The following is a 10,690-nucleotide window of genomic DNA, read 5'->3' on the forward strand; positions in this document are numbered from 1 at the left end:
CTGCGCATGCCATTAGTCAAACTAGTCGGGGTGGGATAGACATGTGAAAGCGGCTCCCGTGATCAGCTAAGAGAAGAAATAAATTAAAGCGTGGAATCAAGTGGATCGTACGGCTTACAGGACATGCTGGACCAACCATCGGGTGGCTAGCGACCCGGCTGATCCCACGCGCGGATCAGCCGGATGACGCCTAGCATCTGCCCTGAAAAATTGCTTCAAATTTCGATCCACCCACTGCTGGACATCGCCAAAACCCCAGCCAGCCGGCCAACCGTCCCCAGGAAGCAAATCAAATGGAGATCGAAATAGAGCCCGACTCCCCTGCTCCCATGCCGCCCTCCGGCGACATCGCGGTCGCCGACGGGACCGCGACTCTCTCTCCGCCACCGTCGCGGCCACAGGGCCCCGCGTCGCCGTCACCGTCCCTCTCTCCTCGGGATGACGTGCCCCCCCTCTCCCCTCCCCGCAACAGCCCCACCCGGCGCCGCCGCTCTAAGCCTCTTCGCGCCGCGGTCGTCGACCAAGGCGCGGGTGCCGTCGGGTCTCCGCGAAGGAAGCGCCGCGGGGCGGGGGAGCCGCGCGCGGCCGCGTCGCCCGGGAAGAACGTGAGGCGGGCGCGGCGGCGGCTGGACAACGATGGCGGGAGGGAGTTGACGGCGAACGAGGCCGCCGATGAGGAAGCGGCGGGTAAGACCCAGAGAAGAAAGACCGCAGCGCAGCCTCTGGCAGCCGTGAAGGAGAAGAAGGGTTCCAGCTTGGCTTTGGTGCCTTACCCTCCCATCAATCCAACCCGAGGTAACTGAGCAATCGCTAATTGCCTCGTACACTAATTGCCATTTTAGGGTTCATAGAATGCAGGACACAATCCTATAGCTTTTGGTTGATGTAGGAAATGTTGCTTCATTTTATCTCTGTTAGGCGATATTGTTCTTGGTGTTGCAAGTTGCAATTCTATTTATGCACAAGTAACAGCATGGAAATTGCAAACTGTTGTGCAGGCATAGGGGCTTATCTAGCTTGTGGATATCTAACTGTACAAGTTACGTCCATGTATTTACTCTTGGGTTTTACAAGTTTGTGGTTGTAGAAAGTGCTGTCACCTCCTTTCTGTAGGTCTTGGTGGATGTAAATTATGCTAAATTTCTATTATTTCTGCATTGATTTGTGACATTTTTATGGATTGTGTCAAAATAATTTCTGGCGCTGTATCCAAGTCCTAGCTAAGAATGAGTGTTTTCAGTTTTTGATTGTGATGTTGGTAAAGTCTGCTGCCTCTTTTCACCATTAATCCATACATGAATGGTGGTACAGTAGGGTGTTGAATATGAGCCTCAAATAATTCTCACTTGCTAGCTACAACCTACAGCGCTGTTAGAGTAGGTAGAAGATCTTGTGAAGCGGACACAACACATGAGATTGAATCAAACGAGTCATGGCACTGTCCAAAGGTGTATGGGGGATGGTACATGACCGTAGACCACATGATAGTCCAAGTCCATGCTGCACGCTGTATGCTGACTGTATGGACCAACGAGGTTGATTTTACTCCATTGAGTCGCAGAGGGTCTGATTTTGGCAAACCCAAAAGGTCTATGGGGACTGTCTGTCTTTGTTGTGGATAGTTCACAACCAGGAAAAGCAGGGAGCTCCAGATTTGCTGTAATTTCACCAACCTGAGACCAAAATGGCACAAATTTAGCTAAAGGTCCTAAATAAAAATGTTAAACATTTGTGTGTATTTATATCGGCCTAAGCTATAGATTTAGCACATCACGATGGATAATTGGATAGACTACCATTACCTTTTCAACATGCTTCTATAAGTTCGTAATTGTTTCTATTCAAAAATTGTTTCTGATACAACTAACCTGGATTGGGTTATTTGTTCGGACAGGGTAATATATAATTTTGATGCAAATCCCTAACCAAAGCCTACACACTATCTGACTCAAAGTGTCCACATCCATTTCTCCCGACCAATTTTTTATTTTGCCTATCAGTGTATGAGTGAAACTTTTTTATCAGTACTTGGTAGATAAACCATTGTCTTGTTCATACATGTCATTCATAATTTAACAGATTATTCCAGAAAAGTAGTATTTTTGTACTGTACTGTGCAATTATTATCATGTGTCTTGCTGTTTGATATGCATTTCTTGTGGTATGATGGTGTAAGTTACATATGTGTCTTCCCTTGCTAATGTTGTTATTCCTGTTTGAGTACCAGGTGCAGAGAATGTAGAACAGTTTGATTGGGAAGGTCTTTGGGAAAGGGTTGTTGACTTGGTGATGTGGAAGAATGTTGGGAGATCAGCATTTTGGTTCGGCTCTGGGTCCATGCTTTTCGTCTCTTCTTCCTTTTCAAGAGACGTCAATTTCAGGCACGTGCAACTTCTGCTGTAGTTCATCCATACATTGTTCAGCATGTTACACATTGAAAAATTATGCTGGTGGTATCATAATCATCCATATATGGAAATTACCACTGCAAATGGACTCGACTGTCCAGTGTCATGTCAATCATCATAAGTTCTGCAGGATACTGTTGGCATCACAGAACCGTCTATTAGGGGTATAAAGTGACATTCTAGCACTTACGCCTATCTCTTCATTAAAACAATAGTTAGTTCGCCACTTAAGGTCAAGATGGATTTTGTTGGTGAAAAATGGATTTATTCTTGTAGTTATGAAGACATTACTTTTCTTATTCGGAAAAACTGAAATGCAATTTGCAACAAAATTTTAGAAGAAATTGGGACAAGGTAAGAGCATAAGATCAAAGCTTACACTGTCTTAATGTCATGAATAAATTTAAGCACAGTCGCAAAAACATAGCTGCGTGGTCGAGGAATCGGGTCACAATTGATATTTTTTTGAAGCTCTTACGGTTGTAAAGCAGGGAAATAGAAAAACGAGTGGCACCTTGAAGTCCTGAAACATGCTGCTGCTGCTTGCTGGAATCCCCTGCCCCTCTGTGCACTCTGTTTTCACTCAGTGGTGAAGCAGGGGTACCAGTGCCACATATGGGCGACGAGGGCCAGATAAGGGTAAAGACAGTTCATGACAGAGCTTGGGCCCATTGGTTGGCGATGTAGACTGAGAGCAAAGTGAGAAAGAGAGGAGAAATATGGAAGTAGGAAGGCAAGGATAAGTATACTATTATCAAGAAATAAATCTCATGCTAATGCCCAAAACCATAACGACAATGTCATGTTTCACTATTTCGGCCTATATGCTGTCCCTAGCGAAATTGGTTTGTTTGCAATGGTATTTTCCTGAACACTGAAGTATCCAATGGCCCTAACCTAATTTTATTGTACATATTTATAGTTTGCCATTTGAATATTGCCCTCTACTTTGCAGTCCAATCAAGATACTTTGCCATTTTGGTGTTGTGACGTTGGTCTTAGCTTTCTTCAAAGATTCCATTCCTCAGAGGTACAATATAATAATGTTCTCTCTTGAGCTAGGTAACAGTGTCAATTTTCCTTGCTATCTGTGAAATCATGTTTATTTCAAAGCTGTAACAGGCAGAACACTGAACAAGTAAGGAGTTTCCAGTTGACTGAGGAAGATGTGCTCCGGGTTGGCCGAGCTGTCCTGCCAATTGCTAACTCTCTCATATCTATGTCCCGAGTGATCTTCTCTGGTGATCCATCCATGACTCTGAAAGTAAGCCTTACATTTTGATTCTACGCTCTGTTTTCTTCAGAGTACACGCATTTTCTTTGAGCAATTCTGAGGCCTCTGATTCCTTAAATATCAGGTGTTTCCTGTTCTTCTATTTGGTGCTAAGTATGGCCATCTGTTCACAGTATGGAGGCTTCTAGCAACAGGTATGATTGCATGGCAAAGAGCAGTCAAACGCTTGCATGACTTCACCTTTGTATCATCTTGTGTTTAATGAAAATTTACAGGATTCTTTGGTTGTTTTACACTCCCAAGACTCTATAGCTGCTATTCAAGTCATATTCATGAAAAAGGTAGGCAGCTTGTACAATTTACTGCTGAAATTACCTTTTAATGGAGCAAGGAGTCATAAGTTGTATTTTGTCAGTTGAAGGTTTGAATGCCCGGATTCTGAATGCATGGAAGTCCTGTCCCCGCAAGAAACTTGTTGCAGCTGCTGCAGTGACGACTTTCTGGAACTTGGTTAGTGTGAAGACACGTGTAATGGCTGGTACGTCGTTGATAATCGATTGGACTGAAAGTAGTTCGAAACAACTGGCTCATATAAACTGCTTGACTGATTCTTATGTTGGTAGAAATTAAGGCCAATCGGATGCTGTTAAACAGCACACTTGTTCATTGATATGCTTCATTTAAGGTTACAGCTCAGAAGACAGTTAGTACTTTCTGAAAAAAAAAGTTGGCACAAGTGGTTGCTCAACCCTGCCCAGTTGATTTTCTAGAAGAGATGAGACTAAGGTCACCCATCAAAAATCTCACATATAATGGGCAATAATCAGCATAGCGGGTTTTCGTATTTTTCCGGTGTAGACAATTCACAAAGCAACATCAAGTTCATTGATTGTCTTTTCTTAAATGACCTGTTCTTGGTATTTGCCTGAAGCTGGCTAAATTAGTCGGATTCTAATTTCATCATAAGGAGGAATTCAGCAAGGAAAGCTAGTGAAAACATAATAGGAAATGTTTGTCTGTGTCCCAACTAGAATCTCATTGCCACTAAACTGATGCATCGTTCTTTCAAATGCTAGCACTCTGCTACTACTGTCGGTATAAAGGTCGTAACATGGATATTCTTGGAGCTTGTTGGCTCATTTAAAGATGCATTTATGTTGGTCCTTAAAACTGAGCACAAGCTCATATGCTCCGAAGCATAACTGCAGATTTCTATATCACAATTTGTTGTTTTATTCAAACATGGTAAAGTTTTAACTCTGCAGCATCTCTTTGTGCAGCCTTCGTTTCCGCGGTAGCGCTGCGCTACCACTATCAGTATGGACGAAGTAGCAGGAATTCAGAGGGGGTAATGCGGCGACAGCAGCAGCAAGAAGCAATGGTTCTCGAAGACTGACAAGCTGTCTCATGAGCACGGCAGGTGCCGACATATGTGAGCAATTCTGTGGTTTCAAAGCGAAAGCAAAAAATAAAAATGCTGCAAAATTGCATCCTCATATCTCGGTGGCAGGCGCAATGGCTGTGATGTATTGGTATTGGTACATCTTGTTGCCAATATGGTACTGTTGGGGAATATTTCCAATCAAGCATGAGATGATCTGGTTGCACGCGTGACTGCTTGACACCCATATCTGTTGAGGGGTCCTATACGTTGATGCTGTGTTCATTTCAAGCTCGATGTGCCTGTGATGTGTTTTGCTGGTGTGTAAAGCGCCAACTCTTTTTGTGCTTTGAGAATCTCGTCTGAACGACGGGGTGAATATGCCCTGTCTAAATGGGCCAGGTGAGACATCTGTGAGAAACGCCTTCATTTGCAGGAAACTTTCATGGCCCGTCACTCTTGAGAATTGTAATCTGATTGAAGGGCACTATGATCGTTGGAGGTCATCATTTTTATTTTTTCTGAGGAGAATAACCCTCGGCCTAGAGTGATGCATGCAGCCATATTATTAAAACAAGTGCAAAGACAAGTCTCAAGTGTAAGTCTGGCTCACAAAAGCTGACCGTCATCACGCTGAGCGGGTGTTTAACTCAAATCTGGTTAATTTAAGTTGGGAACTAAAACTCCAGTTCAGTTTGAATCTTTATAGTTTCAAATCAGAAATTAAAGTGTGATCCTTTCATTTTTAGTGCCAACTCATATGCACCTAAAAGAAAAACTCTAATTCATACAAGGATTTACGAATCGGAACAAGGAATCTTCAAGCCTTGATTTCAGTTTATTTCGAGTTCAAGTTGGTTGTCAAGATCAGGAAACAAGTGAACAAAAGTGCTGGCTTTAGCCATCGGGAGCTTTATTGCAAATTTTCGCATCCATGAAATCAAAATGCAGGACATGTTCCTTTGGTAGTAATACACACACAAGTTACAGATAGTACAGTGTTACTGAAAACTTCTAAAAAGAGTTATATATAGAACACTCAGTTGATAAGTGGAAGCTAGTTGTAGAGCCAGACAATAGGGGCGAACAGAGAAGTACAGCCAAATCGAACAGGTAACGCCTTCATGGTACACTATTATTCAGATGAAGCTTGAAGATGATAAGCTGCTCCCAGTTTTGTTAGGCAATGCAGTCAAGCCCCAGGCACCCAATCCACAAGCTCCACACCACCTTCCTCATCTGAACAAAAAATGGACAAACAGTTAACCGTTGCAAGGCAGTAAAGCTAGAGCAGGGCGGTTTGTAATAAACACCCACGTACCTTTCGAGGTTTTTGGTATGCGAGCGGCCGTGGCACCTTGTAGAGGTCCTCGTCCACCGCCCCGGTAGCAGCCACGCGCTTCGTCGCGCCGGCAGCAGCCGCCCTCCCGGTCACGCCGCCGCCCAGCTCGCCGCCGTCGCTCTGCTTCTCCCCGACTTCTCTCCTTATCACCTGAACGAGACCACCCAAAAAATACACCAGGGGAATCAGTCTGGAGACCGCCCAAAAAGGTGACGAACAATGACAAGCCTGGAGACCCAAAGCATATCGTGTGTGCGCACCTTGATCTGGGGCGGCTTGCGTGGAGACGGCGAGGCGCCGAAGAGCACGAGGCCGCCGCCGGCGTCGCAGCAGCGGCGGTGGCGCTTGAGCAGCCTGGCCTGCATGGCGAGGTCGAAGTACTGCGTGATGGGCAGGTCGCTGCAGTAGTTCCACAGCCCGAACGCCGGGATCTGGCACCCCATCATCCTCTGCTCGACAGGCACGTAACGTAACACACTCGCATGAGCACCCAACGATGCAACACGAGCTAGCTAGAGAACCAGGCCAACAGCGACATATGCTTTGTTTGACTCACCTCCATCTCCATGTCCATTCGTCCGTGTGTGGTGTGGGCGAGAAGATCGTTCGTTGGATTGATCAGGCCGGTCAGGCGTCGTCGTGACTAAAGCATCGGAAAGGTGATGGCGGATTTATACTACCGCGGATGGGAGCATTTGGTCGTGGGGTGGCAGCCGGTGCATCCACACAGGCCGCGTAGGGGGAGCGTGCGCCATTCAATTGCTGCACGTAGAAGGGCAGGCAGGGGGAGCAAAAGGCTGGGCGGCCTGCATGCATGCTGCTCGCTGCGCGCAGCTGCGTTGAGTAATAATACACGGCGGCCGTACGTGCGCACTGTGATATGCGCAAAGCGAACATGCTCCCGAGCGTTAATAGATACTACTGGTGGGTGAGTTAGTAGTTAGCTCGATCCGGCCATGGGCGACGCTGACATTCAGGCCCGGGCTTGGATGAAGGTTCCACGGAGCCTGGTCACTCAGTCATGGATGGTCATCGTTCACCGTTAGGCTGGCTGCTCGTCCGTAGCGGCCAGCGGAGAATGAGTGCCGCATTGACGATTCACGCCGGTCGCCGGCAGGTTTTAACTGCTGCGAGCGCGGCTGGCCGGCCGGGAAATGCATGCATGCAACAAAGATTGCGATCTCTGCTGGAGTTACTCCACCCATGACCACGGGCTATTTATTAGGTACGGGCCGGGTCGCATGCATGCCTGCACACCCACTCACCGGCTCACCGCCAGCCGCCAGGGACACTCGCTCCCGTCCACGCTGCAATCAACGTCTCAAAGACTCTGCTATAAGCGCTTAGTAGTAGAGAGAGGAACCCCAGATGCCATGGGCACCAGCTTGGAGGGTTCTGTAGAGCAAGGAAAGCGCTGAAATGCCTACTAGTGCTCGGAAGATTCAATCCCCGAAGGCTCTTGAATGGTGGGAACCTTCCCAACAGAAGTAGAGGGTTTTCCTCCCAAGCCCTCCATTGCCACTGATTCTTTGTAACCTGCCCCCTCGTATAAAGAGGTAGGTGTTCCGAATTTTCTTCTTCAAGAAACACAAATAACCTTATACATTTTATTGCATTGATAGAGAGAAGACTCGTTACAAGCCCCAAGAAGGACACACCCAATAGCCCAAGGAAGGCCACACCAAACGCACAACACAACGTCCCTAGACACCAGTCGTAACTCCCCCTAAGAGCAAACCCGCAAGCATAGACGGGCCCGCCAGAGCCCACTGCCTAGCCTCTGACTTCGTGTCGAGGAGACGGTCGAGGCTGAGATGAGCATCGTCGAAGATGATTGCATCACGATGCTTCGAATGCACGAAGCCACCAGCTAGATGACCGAGGATGTGCCCTTCCGAGCCGAGGTAGGAAGCGAGTGGCAAGTTTCTTTCCACCAACCCACAAAGCCCGCCTCCTCATCTGGTTCACTAGCAGTGGACCTGATCCAGGAGAGTAGCTTGTGCCAGACCATGCATGAGAAGAGTAGCCAGAGAGGAGGTAGTCTATCCTCTCCTATGACTGGTCGCACAACACACAACTTGTTGTGTGCTGCATACCACGAGGCGCAAGACGCACCATGTTCCAACAACGATCCTCGCAAGAGAGCTTTTGGTGTAATTTCCCGACAATACTCATGGGGTGATGCACGTAGCAAGAAGCCCAGATGGGAAAGTGACGGTACCGAAAACCATCGTCCTCGGTAGGGTGGAGAGCGCGACCGGATGTTCCAGAGGGGGTCGCTGAAGGAAATATGCCCTAGAGGCAATAATAAAGTTATTATTTATTTCCTTATATCATGATACATGTTTATTATTCATGCTAGAATTGTATTAACCGGAAATATAATACATGTGTGAATACATAGACAAACAGAGTGTCACTAGTATGCCACTACTTGACTAGCTCGTTGATCAAAGATGGTTATGTTTCCTAACCATAGACATGAGTTGTCATTTGATTAACGGGATCACATCATTAGGAGAATGACGTGATTGACTTGACCCATTCCATTAGCTTAGCACTTGATCGTTTAGTTTGTTGCTATTGCTTTTTTCATAACTTATACATGTTCCTATGACTATGAGATTATGCAACTCCTGTTTACCGGAGGAACACTTTGTGTGCTACCAAACGTCACAACGTAACTGGGTGATTATAAAGGTGCTCTACAGGTGTCTCCGAAGGTACTTGTTGGGTTGGCGTATTTCGAGATTAGGATTTGTCACTCCAATTGTCGGAGAGGTATCTCTGGGCCCTCTCGGTAATGCACATCACTTAAGCCTTGCAAGCATTGCAACTAATAAGTTAGTTGCGAGATGATGTATTACGGAACGAGTAAAGAGACTTGCCGGTAACGAGATTGAACTAGGTATTGAGATACCGACGATCGAATCTCGGGCAAGTAACACCGATGACAAAGGGAACAACGTATGTTGTTATGCGGTCTGACCGATAAAGATCTTCGTAGAATATGTGGGAGCCAATATGAGCATCCAGGTTCCGCTATTGGTTATTGACCGGAGACATGTCTCGGTCATGTCTACATAGTTCTCAAACCCGTAGGGTCCGCACGCTTAAAGTTTCGGTGATGATTGTATTATGAGTTTATGTGATTTGATGTACCGAAGGTAATTCGGAGTCCCGGATGAGATCGGGGACATGACGAGGAGTCTCGAAATGGTCGAGACGTAAAGATCGATATATTGTATGACTATATTCGGACATCGGAAAGGTTCCGAGTGATTCGGGTATTTTCGGGGGTACCGGGGAGTTACGGGAATACGAGGAAGAAGTAATGAGCCTCATGGGCCAAGTGGTGGAAGAGAGGAGGCAGGGCGCGCGGCCCCCCTAGCCCAAACCGAATTGGACTAGGGGGTCGGCCCCTCTTTCCTCTTTTTCCTCCTTCTCCTTCCTTCTCCTTCTTCTCCTTCCTTTCCTCCTCCTAGTAGGAGTAGGAAAGGGAAGTCCTACTCCTACTAGGAGGAGGACTCCTCCTCCTGGCGCGCCCATAGAGGGTCAGCCGGCCTCCCCCCTTGCTCCTTTATATACAAGGGCAGGGGGGCACCTCTAGACACACAAGTTGATCAGTTGATCTCTCCCAGCCGTGTGCGGTGCCCCCCTCCACCATATTCCACCTCGGTCATATCGTAGCGGTGCTTAGGCGAAGCCCGACATCGGTAGCAACGTCATCACCGTCACCACGCCGTCGTGCTGACGGAACTCTCCCGTGAAGCTCTGCTGGATCGGAGTTCGCAGGACATCATCGTGCTGAACGTGTGCTGAACTCGGAGGTGCCGTGCGTTTGGTACTTGGATCGGTCGAATCATGAAGATGTACAACTACATCAACCGCGTTGTGCTAACGCTTCTACTTTCGGTCTACGAGGGTACGTGGACAACACTCTCCCCTCTCGTTGCTATGCATCACCATGATCTTGCGTGTGCGTAGGAAAATTTTGAAATTACTACGTTCCCCAACAGTGGTATCAGAGCCTAGGTTTTATGCGTTGATGTTGTGCACGAGTAGAACACAAGTGAGTTGTGGGCGATATAAGTCATACTGCTTACCAGCATATCATACTTTGGTTTGGCGGTATTGTTGGATGAAGTGGCCTGGACCGACATTACGCGTACGCTTACGCGAGACTGGTTCTACCGACGTGCTTTGCACACAGGTGGCTGGTGGGTGTCAGTTTCTCCAACTTTAGTTGAACCAAGTGTGGCTACGCCCGGTCCTTGCGAAGGTTAAAACAACACCAACTTGACAAACTATCGTTGTGGTTTTGA

General features: G+C 47.1%; 2 protein-coding genes across 2 annotated transcripts; one reads left to right on the forward strand and one right to left on the reverse strand.

Moving 5' to 3' along the window:
• The first annotated feature begins 232 nt into the window (after nt 1–232).
• Nucleotides 233–5,479, forward strand: LOC119331221 (reticulon-like protein B17). The gene is made up of 8 exons (XM_037604396.1): nt 233–795; nt 2,228–2,381; nt 3,364–3,438; nt 3,531–3,672; nt 3,767–3,836; nt 3,918–3,983; nt 4,058–4,180; nt 4,923–5,479. The coding sequence occupies exons 1-8, from the start codon at nt 294–296 to the stop codon at nt 5,036–5,038; spliced, it is 1,248 nt and encodes a 415-aa protein (XP_037460293.1). The 5' UTR covers nt 233–293; the 3' UTR covers nt 5,039–5,479.
• A 423-nt stretch (nt 5,480–5,902) lies between these two features.
• Nucleotides 5,903–7,086, reverse strand: LOC119331317. Its single transcript, XM_037604481.1, has 4 exons — nt 6,922–7,086; nt 6,626–6,814; nt 6,345–6,515; nt 5,903–6,262 (listed from the first exon to the last, which is right to left on the reverse strand). Exons 1-4 carry the CDS (start codon nt 6,937–6,939, stop codon nt 6,203–6,205), a joined length of 438 nt encoding a protein of 145 aa, XP_037460378.1. The 5' UTR covers nt 6,940–7,086; the 3' UTR covers nt 5,903–6,202.
• Between the last annotated feature and the right edge of the window lie 3,604 nt (nt 7,087–10,690).

Source organism: Triticum dicoccoides, chromosome 7A (assembly GCF_002162155.2).
Source record: "Triticum dicoccoides isolate Atlit2015 ecotype Zavitan chromosome 7A, WEW_v2.0, whole genome shotgun sequence".
NCBI classification, from domain to species: Eukaryota; Viridiplantae; Streptophyta; class Magnoliopsida; order Poales; family Poaceae; genus Triticum; species Triticum dicoccoides.

Bases quoted from the DNA above. Each gene is read 5' to 3' on its own strand.
- LOC119331221 (XM_037604396.1), top strand. From the start codon at position 294: ATGGAGATCGAAATAGAGCCCGACTCCCCTGCTCCCATGCCGCCCTCC. The intron at 2,382-3,363 runs GCACGTGCAACT...TCTACTTTGCAG, and splicing joins TCAAGAGACGTCAATTTCAG to TCCAATCAAGATACTTTGCC. The intron at 3,439-3,530 runs GTACAATATAAT...AAGCTGTAACAG, and splicing joins AAAGATTCCATTCCTCAGAG to GCAGAACACTGAACAAGTAA.
- LOC119331317 (XM_037604481.1), bottom strand. The intron at 6,516-6,625 runs GTGCGCACACAC...GGTCTCGTTCAG, and splicing joins GCAAGCCGCCCCAGATCAAG to GTGATAAGGAGAGAAGTCGG. The intron at 6,263-6,344 runs GTACGTGGGTGT...TTTTTTGTTCAG, and splicing joins CATACCAAAAACCTCGAAAG to ATGAGGAAGGTGGTGTGGAG.